Source organism: Drosophila yakuba, chromosome 3R, assembly GCF_016746365.2.
Source record: "Drosophila yakuba strain Tai18E2 chromosome 3R, Prin_Dyak_Tai18E2_2.1, whole genome shotgun sequence".
In the NCBI taxonomy this organism is placed as follows: Eukaryota; Metazoa; Arthropoda; class Insecta; order Diptera; family Drosophilidae; genus Drosophila; species Drosophila yakuba.
The window spans coordinates 13,695,258-13,714,327 of record NC_052530.2 but is presented as its reverse complement, the minus strand read 5'-3'; the positions used below and the strand labels follow the sequence as shown (position 1 = coordinate 13,714,327).

Genomic DNA, 19,070 nt, shown 5'->3' with positions numbered 1-19,070 from the left:
GTAAAATAGCGTTGCCAGTTTCCCTGCTTAGCGAAGTTATCCACCGCCCTCCGTCGTTGCTCTTTAAATTTGTATAAATTGTGAACGTGCACTTCCAGACTATGTATACATATTTTTCAAGTGCGTCGCTTACTTGAATGGACTGGCTGAAAATATTGCAGGTTGCGCTGTTGTTAACTTCAGTTTATGTGTTCCATATGCTTTTTTTTTTACTATTCACTCAATTATGTTGGTGCGGCCAAACAGACCATATTTTATACCATGTAAAACAAATATCACGATATAAATATTTTTTCGAAAATATCGATATATTTATATTTTGATATATTTTTCACATCCCTAACCTCCAGTTCAAACGCTCGGCTTAAACCTGTTCTCCGCTTTTCGTTTTAATTCGAAAAAAACGTTCGAGCGTGGCGCACGTTGCGGTTCCTCCGACTGGTACTTGCTCCCCTTACATTGAAACCCTGTGGAAAATCTATACTATGCATAGGGCATAACTCTAAAATAGGTGCACGGGCCGTTTCGTTGCTCTGGCTATTGATTTACCACCGCGCTGCGTTCGTTTGTGTGTGCTACTTAAAGAATTTGTGTGTTTTCCGAGTTTGGTCCGTGGACATTGCATAATTTCTGTGGCGGCCGTTAGTTCCTGCAGCCCGAGTTTCCAAGAATTACGCAGAATAACCAGAACGACCAGAGAGGAAACTATAAAATCGAAAACATAGCAAAGTGCCGCAGCAGCGAAATGGGAAGGCGCATAATAATTAAACACACACAATAAGCAGCGGAACGAAGAAAAAATAATACACAATAAGCGCAGCTTTATTTCTAGTTAAATTGCGCTTGTGTTGTGCTTGCCGATTCCTCGGTGGTCCGTTTTTCGCTTGTTGTTCTATGTGACATAACGGAACTTGGTCTGGCCTGCCAAAGCAAAAAGGGCAAAAAAGAACAGGAAGCGCAGCGATAACCTTGCAAAAACAAAGAAAACTCTGAGGAGCAAAAAAAAAGCTTACCAAGCATATATCTGTGAATTAATATTTTCTTTTCCGAGGAAATGCTGTTTGTTGTCGGCTAACTGTTGTTTGCCTTTGAATTGCAGATCTTAATCGTAGAGCAGCACTCACACTAGCACACGCCCCCCGCAAACAGCACACACACACACACACACATACGACGTACACTGCCAGCGCATAAACAAGTGCTGTTGTGGTTGTTGTTGCTGCTGCTCGTCCGCTAAAATGCTGAACGCTGCAGCGCTGCTTTTGGCGCTGCTCTGCGCCGCGAACGCAGCCGCCGCCGCCGATTTGGCGGACAAACTGCGCGATGATTCGGAACTCTCTCAGGTGAGTCAGAAGAAGAAGAAGAAAAAGCGGGGAACGAGAACGTGGAGGAGGAGGAGAAGGAGAAGGGAGGTGGTAGAGTAAGAAGAAGAAGCAGTAGCAGCAGAAACAGTTGGAGCAAACCACCGAAACACTTGTCCGTAGTCGATTAAGCCCCCAACCCCACCCAGCAACCGCCACACGCCCACCAAATACCGCGCCCCTCGTTCACCTTGGCTTATCCCTGGGTACAGTCGGCATTGCCTACGACGAACTATTGGTAGTCTCTATGAGCGCTTTTTCTATCTCTGCAATAAATTTAATTATTGCGAAAAACTAAAATTGAAATTTTGGTCAAGCTGGACACAAAAGCTATTACGTATTCTTGTACACAAGATGTAGAGTTTGAAAGCATTAAGCTGACTTTTTAGTCTTATATGTATATAAATTTGTTGGAAAAACTGCCTTGGCTTTAAACAGAATTACCGCGCTTTTCCCCTAAAGTCAGTGTAACTGCTGAAATCAATCGTATTACTTTTTTTTACGCGGACATTTATGGGTGAACTAGTTCTGTTGATCTTGAATAGTGGTTTCTGTCACTCCAAAAATATTTGATACTTTTCTGTGATGCTCTAAATGCTACCCATGATCGAAAACCCTATTTTAAATGATAAAATCAATTTTTATTATGCCTGGCTTGGGTTTGGCGACGTCAATAAATTTCCCGTGGCACCTCATATTGGCAATTTATCAGAGGTCGGCTGTATTTGTGCCACCACACAACCCACAAGGGCCGCCCCATTTCGATGGCCTTGAAAGGAAAAACCTTGGCGGAGTGTGCGAGGGGGGATGGAGGGTGCACGACGAGCGGGGAAAAAGGAGCCTGCGCAAGAGGGACGCACAGATGGCCTAGGCACCCGCATTTGGGCACAGGTAGCCGTTGTTCCGGCAGCATCGTCCTTGACCTTTAGCCATCTCACTTGTTGTTGGCCTGCGGAAAATCGATGATGCTGCCCGAAATCCCTGGCGGCAGGGCAGGTCCAGCCGACCGCTAAGCTCCACTTGGCCACATTTCGTATGCATGGCGGAGTTTGTTATGTAAAAATGAAAAGCCACATAAATTAAGCCCAGGTCTGCAGAATGGACTTCTCCAGCAAACAGCAAATGGGAGAAAAAACGCCGGCCGTTGACGTCCACTGAGCATAACAGTTTTATATTTAGTTTTGCCTTTTTACACCTTCACAGGCCGACTCACACACAAAGTACATGAAAAAGCACATTAAACACATTGTGTAAAACAGTCAGAAGCCAACAAAGGTGCGCGGCTGAAAAAACAAGAACAACATGTGTAATGAATTCAAAGAAAGGCGGGGGTTCAGTCAGCAGCAGTGGTAATAATATTACACTGGAGAAAAACCGTTTGTTTATGCATTGCAACTTATTAGGGTTGGTTGTATTTTACCCACACCGCCACATAACTCAAACTGAAGAAATCGAACTGATTTGCATGGAAAATAGTAGCATAGTTCGTCTATTGTCATGGCTTTTAGCTAATACCCAATATACTTGGTGAAGTAGAAGTTGAACACCCGTTTTTAGAAACTAACTCCAGCCCTTAATTTTCTAGTATGTCTACCACTTAGCACCCGAAATACACGCTGAGTGAAAAGTAAAATAGACTTCCAAGCAAAAAGAAAGCGTGCGACAATAGAGTTGGCCAGCAGACTGTAATTGTTGCAGCAAGTGTCTCAGGGAAGTAGTTGCATCCACACAGAAAACACAACCTTTTCGAGTTACAATGGGCGAAACAGAGCGTACAGCAAAAAAAAACTCGAGAAGGGGAACTCGGCTTGCTCACTTGCACCCTTGCTTAGGGTATTGTAACTTTGCCCCGGAGTTTGCCACTTTTGGAGGAAAACATTTCCGGCCTTATACATGGAGTTTTGCTGTTTACGAGGGTAGGTCCATTTGGTGGTCATAAAAACGCAAGGGCGGAAAGTAATCTTCGGGCACTTATGTAAATTAAGTGCCGCAAAATTAAAGGATTAATAAGTCAGGCTTGGGAAGTCCCCTTTAAAGTTACTCCCTAAGTCCATGACTTGCAATATTTCTATGTCGGGTGGCTAGTAATTATAAAATTCTTTTAAATCGAAACTCTACATAAGCCCGATTAAATATTTTCTTATACTATTTTAATCCGCTTAAAGTGTAGACAAAAACGGTTCAAAAGGGTATCTCATTCTTCCAAAGTCGAAGTCGGACTTCTTGTATATTGTGCCTGCACTTCTCATTACATGCTGGTGGGTTAGATAAATATAGGTTGCCTGTTTTGGTTTGCGGCTTTTGGCTTACGGCGTGTGGTTTTGCTTGGCAAACCACCGAGTTTAGGAGAGAGTTTCGAAATTAGCTGATATTGTAGTCCCTGCTAGTCCCAGTAATTCGCTGGCACTATAAATGTCTCAATTGAGCCACGCTGAGCTGAGTTGTATTCCAACTTCAACCTCTTGACAGCCGAAATGAAAGTTCACTCATAAAAGAAAACTGTGACCATGTGCGGGTCCGAGGAACGAGCTGACCTCCTGCGATTGACCCCCACTTCCTGTCGTGCGTCAGCCAACGTCTTGCGCGTTTTATTAATTTTAATTTTTAACCTTTGACTGATGCAATTGCAGTTGGCCGAGTGGGGGTGTGGACAGCTTGGCTTGACAACTGCGGCGATGGTGCTGGCTGAACTCTGTCTAGGAACACTCACAGCACACGGCTCACGGCACAGAACAGTCCACACTCTCACTAGCACTCGCACTCGCGCTCGCAGCATCATCGAATTCAATTAAATTTAATTTAAGAATTCAATGCGATGCCAAGGCGCGTTATTTGATATGCGACGAGCTCCATTACAGGCGAGGCGATGAATGAGCCACGACTGACCTTAATGGATCCAGATGCTCATAGACGGATCTCCGTCCGTCAGAGCACTGGCTGTGCACATTTTTACGATCCATGGCGTGGGGGCGGCGTGGCCTCGGAGTGATGCCACAGTAGAACCCCCCATTTCGATCCCCTTCCCACTGCCGCCCTGCTCGATTCCGAACCGGAATCCGAAGTCGGGGGTTGAGATCGCTTTCGCTTTGGCTTTAGCTTCTGTTTTCTGTTTCTGCTGCCGCTGCAATTATCGAAAAGAAAATACATACATATACTTTACAACCGACATATGCATACATAATTTGTACCAATTAAATTTATTTATACAACATGCACTCGCCCAGAAGGAAACAAGCATCCCTCCTGCTCCGATTTCAGTCCCTAGTCCAAAATACGAAGCTTGGCTCGCTCTCTTGGCTAATTAGTTTTAATGGCTCCATTAGATGATGGAAATTGAATTTCCTCCGAACAGGCTTTCCCTCTCATGACTGTAGTTGTTTTTGGTGTAGGAATTAGTACAATTTTTGGCTACAAATCGAAAGAAAACAGAACAAATTTGAACTGCCAGCGGTTCTCTCTCTTTCTCTTTCTTTCTTTCTCTCTCTATCTCTTTCAGAGCACTGCCAAATCCTTGAGGCGCCTTATGCCAGTTAGGGTAAGCTGCAATTCCAAAAACCAAACAGAAACAGAAAAACCAAACACACGAACACAATTAAGCTATTGTAAATTTGGACCAAACTCAAAAGACATTGTTAACGTACAACTCACATGTTTTCGGCTTAATTTAGTTAACCAGTATCCAGTAGCAGTACTCATCGGGCCATTGGCCAAATTATTGTTTGCTCCGCCGTCTGACTCTCACCACTGATGTTCGTGGTTCGTCTGTGGCCCCAGGGTCATTGGCACTTGGCACTTGGCACTCGGGAAAATCAAAATGCGCTTTTGAATAAACCCTCCCCCTTGGGAGCACTTTTGGCGGTTGGGCGGCGAGTGGTGTTTGCATAGTAAATGAGACGCCCCAGACCGAAAGGGAAACTGTTTATCGATGACAGCATAATACTCTAACAATTGTAGCAAATTTTCGGGCTTCCGAAAAGGACTCCCCGGGGAAGAGCTGGCCTTATCGCGATGATGTGCCAAAAGAACCGGAAACTCATTAAGCCGTGCTCCCTTCCGCCCTGGCCGGCTTTCATCAAATGCAAAACATTCGATAACGGAAATTTATGAAAGTAATTGCATCTAATTGTCAAAGGCTTCTATCCGAAATCCAAGGGGGTTGAATTTGGCCAGGATGCTGACAGATGGCCTTTGGAAAATGGCGGCCAAGAGAAAGTGTCGCAGTTTCTGGGCAAACAAAACCAGCACCCAAACTATTCAATAAAACTTCTCTGGGCTCTATTGGCCATTATACCTGAACGTATCCCATATCAACCTGTGACACTGTGACATATGCCACAGCCAGTCCCTAGGACCCCACTTAACAGCAGGGCACTCTCTTGGCTTGGCCAGATAAGCGAAAACATTTCGAGAGCGATATAGACACCGGCAAGCAGTTCTGGCCAAGCTGAAGACGGTGTAAGAACAAAGCCCGCTGGCGACTCGAATGTCCACGACCAGGACAACAACAGCGCTAACGGCCCCGACAACTGACGGTTTCAAATTACCAAATGCATCTGGAATGCAGAGCGAGGATAAAGTGTATTTACACTCGGGGAAAAAGAACAAAAAGTCCCTGAACAAAGAGTATTTCGGACTTAAGCTGTTATGTCCACCAGGGTTCTAAAAGAATTTCAGGGCATACAAAGTCAGTAGTCAGGATTATTTGTTCTTTGAAATGGAAGTGCAAGTGAGAAATCCACTGTCAGTTTAAATTAAATTATGTATTTCCAATTATGAAGTCACTGCACTGACATGAAGCATCAATTTCTCGGCTTAGCCGCTTTTTTCCGGTGCACATGCGTGTGCATTGGCGATGCCAGAGCATAGATATGTGCAGCAGGCAGGCGAAATGGAAATGGAAAAGGGAAAGGACAGACTCTTAAACCCAAATTGCCATGACTCATAGCGGGCAGCAACGAAAACACGAGAGTCACACGACCGTTTTAAAGGAGGGCACGGAAAAAGGTGTTGTCCTCGGCAGGACACGCACCCACACAGGCACACCGAGACACAGATATGTCCGCAGGACCTCATAAAGCCGACTGGGAATGTGCAGCGGGGCGTGGCGGCCAGTGCCTCTCCGCCGGGAAGCCGCAGAGTGTGCGGTTGCATGTGGCCTCATGCGGCAGGGGCAGGTGGCCCGCCCGAGCAACTGACTATGGGCCTGGTTTAGGGTCAGTGGCTGGCTGTTTGGGGTGGCTGGGAAATGCATTTCACATCCCGCTCTCAATTGAATGACACACAATCTACTTGGGCGGCGTAACCCACCCCTAGGCTTACGTAATTGGTTCAATAAACCTTTTTTTCTGGTACGCCGCCCTGCCATCCCCACCAGGACATGCATAAAGTTGTTCCTCATTTTATTAGTTTGTTAGACGTTGCCATGGCGCTGGTCGGTTGCCGTTTTGCCAAAACCGCCCAGCAACCAGCCCAGTCTGCGAACCACCCCTTAAGGCACTCCACCCCAGATCCACCACCCACTACTCCCCACTCGGTTCGATAAGATATTGGCAATAGAGCGACGCGAATGAGTGTAACGAACCCGTTTATCTTTGCAGTTCTACAGCCTGCTGGAGAGCAATCAAATTGCCAACTCAACGCTTTCGCTGCGCAGCTGCACGATCTTTGTGCCCACCAATGAAGCCTTCCAGCGCTACAAGAGCAAAACCGCCCATGTGCTCTATCACATTAGTGAGTTCAGTTTCAATCAGGCTGATTAAAAATAATAAAAATCAAAATAACATGACTATACCCTCTGATTACCCTTTGCAGCCACTGAGGCGTACACCCAGAAACGACTGCCGAATACCGTGTCATCGGACATGGCCGGCAATCCACCGCTGTACATCACAAAGAACTCGAATGGCGACATCTTTGTGAACAATGCCCGGATCATACCCTCGCTCAGTGTGGAGACGAACAGCGATGGCAAGCGACAGGTCAGTGGCCCCATATGCATTCCATAGACTCATTTATAAGCTCCCTTCCTTACTCACCGACAGATCATGCACATCATCGACGAGGTACTGGAGCCGCTTACCGTCAAGGCTGGCCATTCGGATACCCCCAACAATCCGAATGCTCTCAAGTTCCTGAAGAACGCCGAGGAGTTCAACGTGGACAACATCGGCGTGCGCACGTACCGCAGCCAGATGACGATGGCCAAGAAAGAGTCGGTCTATGATGCCGCCGGACAGCACACCTTCCTGGTTCCCGTCGATGAGGGCTTTAAGGTGCTTTTCTAGTTGAATTTCCCATTATTTGTTTCGCATTACAATCTCACTGTTCCTTGTAACTTTAGCTTTCGGCTCGCAGCAGCCTCGTGGACGGTAAGGTCATCGATGGCCATGTGATACCCAACACTGTCATATTCACTGCCGCTGCCCAGCATGACGACCCCAAGACTTCCGCCGCCTTTGGGGATTTGCTCAAGGTCACCGTCAGTTTCTTTAAGCAGAAGAACGGCAAAAGTAAGTATTCGATTCCATTTAAGTGCACTAATTTCATTCTATTTTACAAAAGCCCAACAAACGAATGTATTATTCATATAATTTTACTTGCAGTGTACGTCAAGTCAAACACCATTTTGGGCGATGCCAAGCACCGCGAAGGTGTGGTTCTGGCCGAGATCGTGAAGGCGAACATCCCAGTGAGCAACGGAGTAGTCCATCTGATCCACCGCCCGCTGATGATCATCGATACGACGGTCACCCAATTCCTGCAGGTATGTAGGGTGTTGGAGAGGCGCATCCACTGCAATTGCAGCCACACAGACACGACACAGACAGTCCAAGATACAAACACATAGAAACAATGATAGTGCCTGCGGCTTGTGATAAGGCTTGGCATTTTGATTGGCTCGGCACGCACTGAAAGATAACGCTGGCGGCAGTTCCTCAGAGACTGGGAAACCAATTAAATCGCTTGCCTGCTGCCCAGCGACTGCTACAAACACATGAGCTAAACACATTCAAACATACACGCGGACACCCGGCTTTTCTTTGCCCTAAGTGAGCAGCTCCCCCAAAATGGTGCCAAAGGGAACGAACTCTCAAGGCTGAAGTTTCCTCGGTGCTCCACTGAGGGCAAAGCCAAAACCAAATAATCTTGCACCCAGAAACCACTGCCTAAACACATACAGTATAATAAGATCAATGCAGACACTAGTTTTCAGTATCCCCTAGATATACTTCCTAACTAATACAAATGAAAACCCAAAAGACTGATTTTATATGGAACCGAATTTTTTCCAATCTTGATGCAAAATTCCCCCAACAAGGGAATTTGCTCAAAAGTCTGTATACCAATTCGGTTCTATGCAAAATCAAAAGCAAAATTTTATTTTAAAATAATTTTTAAAATATAAATTTTATTTTAAAAAAATTTTGGGTGTAATGTAAGTATTGCCAAAGCTGAAAAACCAAAAAAAAATCTTTAAGCAATGTATTTCATGTAAATTTTTCTATGAATCAGACTTTCGCATCAATATGCATTTCACTAGCAGTTCCTTGCATCGAAAGTGCAATAGACTGCCGACTCGGTTGGGCAACGCGCTCAGAATTGGCCCTCGAAATTCAATACGTGCTTTAGTCACCAATTGGCTAACACTGAAAAAATCGCTTAAGAGGCGCTTTGCTCGATCTGACCGAAATCGACCAAAACTGCATTCACAAAAACTTCCTTTGTTCTATATTGAATGTATTGGTACTTTAATGGCGTCATGAACTAAGCAAGTGTATAAATCTATCCCCATCATTGATTGGCCAACGCTCTTCGATCCCTCAACCGCCACTTTCCAATGCATATCCAATGATCAATCATCGATCGCTCGCCTTCAGCCGGCATGCTTTGACCATCATCGTAACCGTAGCTGTATGTGTATATTCTGAGCATAAACTGACAACACCACCCGCCCGATAAATAGCTTCCTCTCTCATAGGCATATACATTAGAAACAGTGCGTTTCGTGTGCAGCAGTTAATCATATTGCTGTGAAACGGACTGTAGAACGGCTATATCATTCGACCGCTCGAATCGTATGCGCCTTCATATCGTGCTATCGTTTTCGAAATTTTCAAACTAGTTTCGTTGTTATTACTTGTGATACTCTCCTTTTGCTATTTACTGATCCATACCTCTATCCTTTGTTTCTCGTCACATGCCGAATAATTGTATTTTAAACTACAAAACACAATACAACCCAACCACATATCGCTCTAAATTGAATCGGTGCACCGAAATATTGAAACAAAAACCAAAACGTTCAGTCGTTCAAGGTAAACAGATTCAATCCGATTTTAACGTTAAGCAGTTCGGTTTCTTTTTAGTTGCATTTTGTTTGCATCCCCTGCCATTTTTGCTATGCATGATATTTTTTTCAAAAAAAGCGTAGATCTTTTTTGTATAATTAAGTTATTGGTTCCCAAGGTCGCGTATGCGTTAGGGTCTAAGAATATGACCGATTTTTATTCACAATTAGTATGTATATGATGTACAGCACTAGTTTAAAATAGCAAATGAAGCAAGTGCACATGGCACTTAAGAGTATGATTATCTATCGTATGGTGATTTTCGCGAATTTTTAATTTGTGCGATTAACTGACTTAAAATATCTTTCTATTTTTTGTCGGAGTTTTTATTTCCTTCTTTTTTAACTCAATGCAAACACAGCCGAACCTCATATAAATATTTTACGTAATAGTAATGCAAAATATTACAAATCGCTGTAAATTGTTGAAAAGTGCACGTAGTTCAGTAACATTGTACATAATGGAGCCATACCGTTTGCCTGCTCTTTAAACAATGCCTAGAACAATGAAAAATTAAATATAATTCCTTGTGCTTCATTTCAAACGTTCTTTTGTGGCGGAACAACTCGGGCAATCTGCGTGGAACCCAAATCCCAAATTGACAATATTTAAATGTTTTAATTCAATTTTATTCGAACCTTGTCTTCACCAAATCACTTCGAATGAATATTAAACTATTTCTGCTACCACTCCGTTTTAAAAACTGATTTAGTTTATGAACGTAAGTAAACATCACAACAGCAGAACAAGAACAAAAACCACAACAGTCATCAGTGCAACGCTTTGCTATCAAATTGCCATCCAACCCAACCACCGCGCAAACAATTCAATGATTCGGTACATTTTTTGCCATTAAATCAAATCACATACACCCAGTTGTCTAGTGAGTCATTAAGGAGCATTCCCATTGATTCACGACTTAATTGGCCAGCCATCCATTCCCCCACCCAATAAGTGTATAACTGGCGTACGTTGTAATCGGATATATTTCTAGTTGTTGTATTATTTTCGTACTTGTTTGTATTCTCCCAAAAGAACTTGAAAATCTCTATAAGCTTATGCGTACCCCTCTTTCATTCACCCTATTATTTGGTTAAATTTTTTTTTTAAGTACTTCAAATAATTTTATTTTATTAATTTTGCAATTTATCTTGAAGGAGAATGCTGAAAACGGAGCTCTGCGAAAATTCTACGAAGTTATAATGGACAATGGAGGAGCAGTTCTGGACGACATCAATAGCCTGACGGAAGTGACCATTTTGGCTCCCAGCAATGAGGCTTGGAACTCCTCGAATATCGACAATGTTTTGCGGTAATATTGCTCAAATCGGAAAGAATATATTATAGCAGTATATTAATAAATAAACTCAATTTGCAGAGACCGGAATAGGATGAGGCAGATCCTCAACATGCATATCATCAAGGATCGCTTAAATGTGGATAAGATCAAGGAGAAAAATGCCAATTTGGTGAGGCTTAATGACTCTTTTACTTCAATGAACATATTTTACAATTTAGATTTTACATTTTAGATTGCCCAGGTGCCCACTGTCAACAACAACACCTTCCTGTACTTCAACGTTCGTGGCGAGGGATCGGACACAGTAATCACAGTTGAGGGAGGCGGCGTTAATGCCACCGTTATCCAGGCGGATGTGGCCCAGACTAATGGCTATGTTCATATAATCGACCACGTGCTGGGCGTGCCTTACACTACAGTTCTTGGCAAACTTGAATCCGATCCTATGATGAGGTATGTTTGATTTTAGAGCTTTAGTAATACGCTGTTTACATTATACCGTATTCCTCAAGTGACACCTATAAGATGGGAAAATTCTCGCACTTTAACGACCAGCTGAACAACACACAACGCCGCTTCACCTACTTCGTGCCCAGGGACAAGGGCTGGCAGAAGACCGAGCTGGATTACCCATCGGCTCACAAGAAGCTCTTTATGGCCGACTTTGCCTATCATGTAGGTGTTTACCTTAAGCCTGTGTTTTATTATACTCAAAATGTTTTGTAACCGCAGTCCAAGTCCATTCTGGAGCGTCACTTGGCTATTTCGGATAAGGAGTACACCATGAAGGATCTGGTGAAGTTTTCGCAAGAATCCGGAAGCGTTATCCTACCCACGTTCCGCGACTCCCTGAGTATCCGCGTGGAGGAGGAAGCTGGACGTAAGTATACCACATTGGATGCCAAGGGCTCAGTTGCTTCTCCTTTCAATTCAAGTCGATTCGATTCACCTAATTTGATTGATTCTATTGGTCCTCCCCTACCGTGCTGCATTACTAACCGAACCTGTTTTTCTACAACTCTCAAAATAAATTTCTCGCTTTCTGCTTAACTAAATCTAATCGTTGTCCAATCGAAAGATCTCCATGATGAGTATGCTAGTCACGAATGGACTGGTGAGTGCTGTCCTTTTTCAAACCCACATCGCACCGCCCACAACAAAAACCTCGTCCTGGCCATGTCCACCCATAGCTCGCTCATTGGGCAATCCACTAGCATTAACCACCCATCGATTGCATACCAGTTCTGCTTTTAACCTACCACCACCTTTAACAATGACTACTTCCATTTGCAGGCTATGTGATCATCTGGAACTACAAGAAGATCAACGTATACCGGCCCGATGTGGAGTGCACCAACGGAATCATCCACGTCATCGACTACCCACTCCTAGAGGAAAAGGATGTGGTCGTGGCCGGAGGTAGCTATTTGCCAGAATCAAGCATTTGCATCATCTTGGCCAACCTCATAATGATAACAGTAGCAAAGTTCTTGAACTAAATGCATCCGATATGTAAAAACCAATCCAATCCGAAGCAAATGCAAATCAAACACAACAACAACAGTCGTCTACAGAACAAGAACCAACAACACTCAGTATCAGACTAACTTGACATCCACATGGATGTAAATTAATCATCACCAGTTTGTTGATACTCGTACCGATCGAAAACCACAAGCAACCAAAACAGTATCTGTAATATATGCGTCACAAGGAACGATCATCATTCCAACTCAAAATGCCCACGTCCACGCCATCTACATACACAAACACACACTCAGAAAAAAACGCATGCAGAAAACTGCCTGCTGAATTTGCTTTTGCATCGACAGCTTCTCCCAAAATAGCTGGCAAGAAAGACTAGGATAAAGTCGAAGACCCCCTTATGTTTAAGTATTGAACTCGATTTTCCCTCAACGGCCTTATGTATAATATTAAATATGAAACTTTCTGTAAAAGATTTTAATTTTATGTTCGACCTATACTGGTAGCTTACGTTCATCAGCTCGCTATGTTTTAAGTTTAGACCCACACTTACATTGGTATCGTACCATGAAACAACTGATTGTGTTTATGATTTTAAGTGTACATTTTTTGTGAATTGCTTGTTTTAGTTAATGGTTTATTTTATGATTTATGAAATGAGTTATCTTAAGTAGAATGCGAATCTCATTGTACATGTCGAAGAAGGAGCGAAGCATAAGCAATAAGCGCATCACACACTCATACTCGAGCGCCCACACATTCCCCTTATTCCTATGCATAAATACATACAAACATGTAACGAAACAGAGTCATTGTAAGATTTGAAAGTGTGAAATTTGATAATAAACTGAAAGTTTTTCATTTGAACCTTACTATTAAGACCGGCACCAATCTTGTCTCGAACCAAAACGAATGACCCCTGTAGGCTCAAAACTATATCAATGTCGGACAAGAAAAGTGCGAGCAAGCAACCAACAAACTCAATTATATGATATGCCATCCTGCACTTAGTTACTAGCCCCGCTATGCATGTGAACCCCCCAGAAAAACCAGAAAACACATTCGCCCACACACACCAGCCACTTGGAGCGAGTGTAGCCACTGCAACTAGGTTAGTCCAATGTACATGTTTCGAAACTGCCGACAAAAATCGACGAAATCTCTACAGCATACATACCACTCTCTGTAATCTAAATCACTCACGGTACACAACTACATGTCATCATTGAATGGATTTTGATACCGATTTTAACTTGCATACTTGTACAACCAAAAACAAGAACTAGAACAACGTAAAGAGAAATTGAAATAAATTCTCCCTCGGCCGAGCAGTTGCATTTCAAACTTTGTACGTAGTTTAAAACTAGTTTTTAGTCCGACATAGAACAACCCAATCGCTAACTATATACCAACTTTCTTTCTATTTCTCTCTGTCTCTCCCCCTAATGCTATGTACTTATAGGTTAGACATTGTAACTATTGTAATCAACCCAATGCGTAAAACCCGAGTGTTAAGTCGAACAGTAACACAGAATTGTACTATCCTCAAACGAGTAACTATCAGCCTACCAGTACACTGTCTCAACTTTCACCACCACTACCACCCACTTAGGAACTCAGTCGAAATCAAAAACCCAGTTGTGGCAGTCGCTTCACGTAGTTGCTAATTCCCGATCCGATCCGATCGAACCCTTCCGGAAGTCTTATCTTTAGTAGGTGATTTAGTTTCATTTGGAGTGCAGTACAGTGCAGTGCCGTAGCAGCTAAGTAAAAATCTATGAAATAAAGATGAACATGAGATCGAAATCGAATTAGAAATCGCGTTAAATGATCAGAATTGAATACGCTAATGAATTGTACAAGTAAGCTTTAAAGGATCGCTGGAGGAGCGCGGATCGGAGAACTTAGAGGAGGGAGAACCGCATTGCAATCGCAATTTGTGTCGTAGTCAGTAGTTACACGTTAAGCGGCGTCTTAACGTGTAACTAGTGCCTTACTAAAGATAAACGCATTACCTTAACCTTTATACAAATTTACTCAAAACATACTTGTACCCCGTACCCCAAACATACGTTCCGCTTCGAAAGATACCCAGATATATACAGATATATATACGGAGTTACACCCCAACAATACAAGTATAAATGATACAATACAAATGATATTGCGCCACACGCTATTTACACCAAAATACACCAAACAAATCGAGAAATGCATATTTTTCATATATTTAATTGTCAGAATAATATAACGTAATGTGTAATATGTAGTTTATTTACTGTAAAACTCAAGAACCTAAAAGTGGAATTTGAATCACATACTATTGATGTAAATTAGCTATTGAGTTTCTAAACAAGCGTTAGACACTGAAATATATGATTCAAATACATACAATATGCAAAACCAAGCAAACTATGGAAAACTGGAGTGCAAAAGAATATTATTCCATTTTATTTTACGACAAACGCTTTTTACAAATAAACCGAATCCATTTGAATTACTCGTAAAGGAACAGATTATATTTAGCATTAGTTAAACTAATTATTACATGTACTAGAAAACCGAATGTCAACCGAGAATCTTCAGCAAGCTTGAGCGAATAATAAAAATTTGAAACTAACTATAAATGAATCGTTTGTCTTTGTTGCACTTTGTCTTCTAAATGAGCGATTTGAATTTCGGGGATTCCTAAATGGCAGCGAAATTTCTAGAAATGCCCATTGTGGCAATGAAACTTGAAAAAGTTTTACTTTAGTAGTTAGTTTCACAACTAAATTTTCAACATTTTGGATCAACAATAGAATAGTTTTTAAATTACAATTTATAAGTGTAATTTTACAGTCACCTGGAATGATAGTTCTCAGATCTTTCATGTAACTTCTCTGTTGGAATATCGACTTTATTCCGCTAGTAGTAATGAGTTTAAGAGTTCATTTTGAGTTCTGAAGGACCCTTTAAAACTTGACTATTTAGTTTGTCTTAATTGAAAAATTCCGCTCGATTGTTAACTTACCCAATACTGCAACCATTAAAATATCGATAGTCGTGAAAAATATCGATTCTCCACAAAATGACAAAGACCACTACAATTTTAGTAGAGGCCGCCCAGTTTTCGCTATTCTAAAAAGAGTTACAGCATCATAACAGCAACGACAATTAACTATTTAAAATTGTTTATTTTAATTCGGTATATATTAGGAGGTTAAAGCAGTTGGTACAAAACACTTTGCAGTACCTGGTAACATTCTTTTTCATACCTGGCAGCACTTCCAATTGGTGATTTTTGACATAGAGCGTTCAATCTGCGAAAAAGTAATTTTTTTTTGCAATGGAAGGCGCTGTTAAACTTAACAATTCGAACGCCTCGCCGTTGCCACAGCGCCAGCAAAGGGGCAATCCGAACAACATGAGTCTGGGCAAGCACACAGCCCCCAAGCAAAATGCCGCCAGCGACGGTAATCCTGCTGAGAAAAAGGCAAGATTTGGAGCAAACAACCAGAACGGTGGCGGAGTAGCTGGTGGTGGTGGTGGTGGTGGTCGCGGTGGATTCGCCGGAAATCGTAACCGAGGCGGTAACCAAAATCAAAACCGGCAGGGTTTCCAAGGTGCCAATAATGCACATCAAAAGCAGACGAACGAATCACCGAAGCCGGCTGCGGGCAATGTGCCCGCAAAGAACAATGAAACCGCAACTGCCAACCCAAGTCCGTCCAGTCAGAATGCCAGCCAGGGTCAGGGTAACCAAGGAGGACAGGGTTTCCGAGGGCGTGGCAATGTCCAGAACCAGCAGAATCAGAATGCTAGTCAGGGAAATCAAGGCGATCAAGGAGAACAGGGCTTCAGAGGACGAGGAGGTGGCCAAAACCAGCCGAATCAGAATGCCAACCAAGGGCAGAGCCTTGGAAATCAGGGCAACCAAGGAGGCAATCAAGGAGGACAGGGCTTCCGAGGAGCTGGAGGTGGAAACCAGCAGCGCGGAAACCAACAGCGTGGAAACCGCGGCATGCGCTCTGGAGGACCAGGAGGCATGAACAACTCGTTGATGGGCGGCGGTGGCCAGCGCGGCGGCGATGACTTCTTTATTGCCCAACGACTGCGCAGCCTTGGTGGACCCACCCATGAGTTGCCACCCATTGAATTACCCACCGAGACCAAGTTCTCCGGACGCAACCGCTTGTATGTTGGCAACCTGACCAACGACATAACCGATGACGAACTGCGCGAGATGTTCAAACCGTACGGCGAGATCGGCGAGATCTTCTCGAACCCGGAGAAGAACTTTACATTCCTCAAGGTAGACTACCACCCAAATGCCGAGAAGGCCAAGCGCGCTTTAGATGGCTCTATGCGCAAGGGACGCCAGCTGCGCGTCCGCTTCGCGCCCAACGCCACCATTTTGCGTGTGAGCAATCTCAACCAGTTCGTCTCCAACGAGCTGCTGTACCAGTCCTTCGAGGTCTTTGGACCCATCGAGCGCGCCATCATCAGCGTGGACGATCGTGGTAAGCATACCGGAGAGGGAATTGTTGAGTTTAGCAAAAAGTCCTCGGCCAGCGCCTGTTTGCGCCTGTGCAACGAAAAGTGCTTCTTCTTGACTGCTTCGTTGCGTCCGTGTCTGGTGGAACCGATGGAGGTGAACGACGACAACGACGGCTTGCCGGAGAAGGCGTTAAACAAGAAGATGCCCGAATTCTCCCAGGAGCGGAGTATCGGACCGCGTTTCGCCGATATGAATTCGTTTGAGCACGAATATGGATCTCGCTGGAAGCAATTGCATGATCTCTTCAAGAGCAAACAGGACGCACTTAAGCGTGAGCTGAAAATGGAGGAGGACAAGCTGGAGGCCCAGATGGAGTACGCCCGCTACGAACAGGAGACCGAACTGCTGCGCCAGGAGCTGAGGAAGCGCGAGGTTGACAACGAGCGCAAGAAACTGGAGTGGGAGATGCGTGAGAAACATGCCGAAGAGATGCGAAACCGCGAGGAGGAACACTTGCGTCGTCACCAGAGCCAAATGCTTCGCCAAGAGGAGGACATGCGAGCCCGTCAGCAGGAGAGTGAATTACTAATGCAGGCCCATAAGCTTAACATGATTCTCGATCAGCAAGAGGGATTCGGCGGAGGTACCAACTCTGGATTCGACAACTTTGTCGATTCCCCTTTCGAGGTTTTTGCGAACAACAGTAACAATTCCGCAATGGTGGGAATCAATTCTGGACCTGGAGGTCCAGATAAACTGGACGGTTTCGAGTTTGGAGCTGGCGGTAACCAACGCGGAAACAGTGGCGGTGGAAACAATGCTCCATGGGGACGCCGACGCTTTTAGACATGGAAACCAATATAGATAGCAAACGTAATCTCATTGATTACGCTTAATATTGGACATTTCGCTCGGATATGAGTGAACAATAGAAAATAAGAAAGGGATCGTGTAAGCACAGATGCATTCTCATTATATTATAATATCAATTGAATTTATATAATTTAAAAAATATAATGATATCGGGTCTCACCAAAAATCCACCACGAAGTAATAACAAGAAAATGACAAAAGAAAAAAAAACCTTAAGAAACATAAAATCCAAACCCAAATGTACAAGATGTGCAGTATTTCGAAGAAAATCACCTGAAATCTACCATTCATCCTTTTATCATTACGTGCATCTATTTATTCATTACGATAATTTTAAATATATGTAGTGACTATCCAGAAACATGATTCTTTTTGTCTATCATCAAATTAAATACATGAAGATACGACAGAAATTAGTGTTTATTCCGAGATGAATTTAATTATGGGGTCTAGTTTATAGATAGGCAGATAGGTGGATTATACTTTGCTTTATGAGTAACTAATCGAATCGCGGACTTGCCTTTATTCAATGTATTTTCCATCAGATCTCTTAAATAAAAGAACTTAAGCTTCCACAGGATTTTAAGTTGGTAATATTTGCGTAAAAACAGAAAATTTCAGCAATTTCGTGTTTGAGAAATAAACAATAGGTTAAAAGGCCAAGGGAAGGCGCGTTTCTGCTGCTGTCTTTAGTCCCAGGACGCTGTCTTATATTAGGTCAAAATGCAATCACTTGTTCAAACAACAGCATTTATTTGCTCAACAGAATGATCTATTGCATGAACCCTCCTCCCATCCACCCTGCAGTTACATAATTGTATTGACCACAAGCAATCAAAGATTGCAGTCGAATTACTCGGGGAATAACCATAAATTCTAATTTCCACTAAATGAAAACAGTTTATCACTCTTGATTTGATTTTTGCCCAGACGTATTATGTCCCTCCATTAACACGCTTTTGCAGCTCAGCATCGTTAAAGCTCAAGACGGTTGAAAACAATATTCTTTTATAGTAAATTTCAGCAAAAATCTTTAACTTTTTAGAGTTACAAGTTTTTAACTACTAAGATCTATATTTATAATAATTTGCACATAAGCTTTTCCTTTTCGGAAATTTAATAAAAATATAAGGCTTTGAGTTCATAATCTAAGTAAACTCGTGGCTGCTGTTGATTTGCTTGATTAACTAACAAAAGCCAAAATGATGCTTTGCTTCCCATTT

General features: G+C 43.0%; 2 protein-coding genes across 18 annotated transcripts; both read left to right on the top strand.

Moving 5' to 3' along the window:
* Positions 1-315: 315 nt before the first annotated feature.
* LOC6536706 (fasciclin-1) lies at positions 316-14,901 on the top strand. 17 transcript variants are annotated; one of them, XM_039375104.2, is made up of 19 exons: positions 316-441; positions 1,100-1,343; positions 4,858-4,896; positions 6,959-7,091; positions 7,173-7,339; positions 7,403-7,633; positions 7,702-7,870; positions 7,964-8,124; positions 8,779-8,796; positions 9,668-9,676; positions 10,422-10,430; positions 10,867-11,021; positions 11,088-11,178; positions 11,242-11,462; positions 11,522-11,684; positions 11,742-11,889; positions 12,088-12,123; positions 12,303-12,428; positions 13,957-14,901. In XM_039375104.2, exons 2-19 carry the CDS (start codon positions 1,239-1,241, stop codon positions 13,959-13,961), a joined length of 1,986 nt encoding a protein of 661 aa, XP_039231038.1. In that variant the 5' UTR covers positions 316-441; positions 1,100-1,238; the 3' UTR covers positions 13,962-14,901. The 17 variants fall into 17 exon arrangements, with proteins under 17 accessions (XP_039231038.1, XP_039231042.1, XP_039231026.1 ...); XM_039375108.2 differs by lacking the exon at positions 12,088-12,123; XM_039375092.2 differs by lacking the exon at positions 13,957-14,901 and having other exon boundaries at positions 12,303-13,366.
* An 838-nt stretch (positions 14,902-15,739) lies between these two features.
* On the top strand, positions 15,740-18,427 carry LOC6536705 (protein no-on-transient A). Its single transcript, XM_002097241.4, has one exon. It carries the CDS (start codon positions 15,823-15,825, stop codon positions 17,818-17,820), a length of 1,998 nt encoding a protein of 665 aa, XP_002097277.1. The 5' UTR covers positions 15,740-15,822; the 3' UTR covers positions 17,821-18,427.
* The last annotated feature ends 643 nt before the right edge of the window (positions 18,428-19,070 follow it).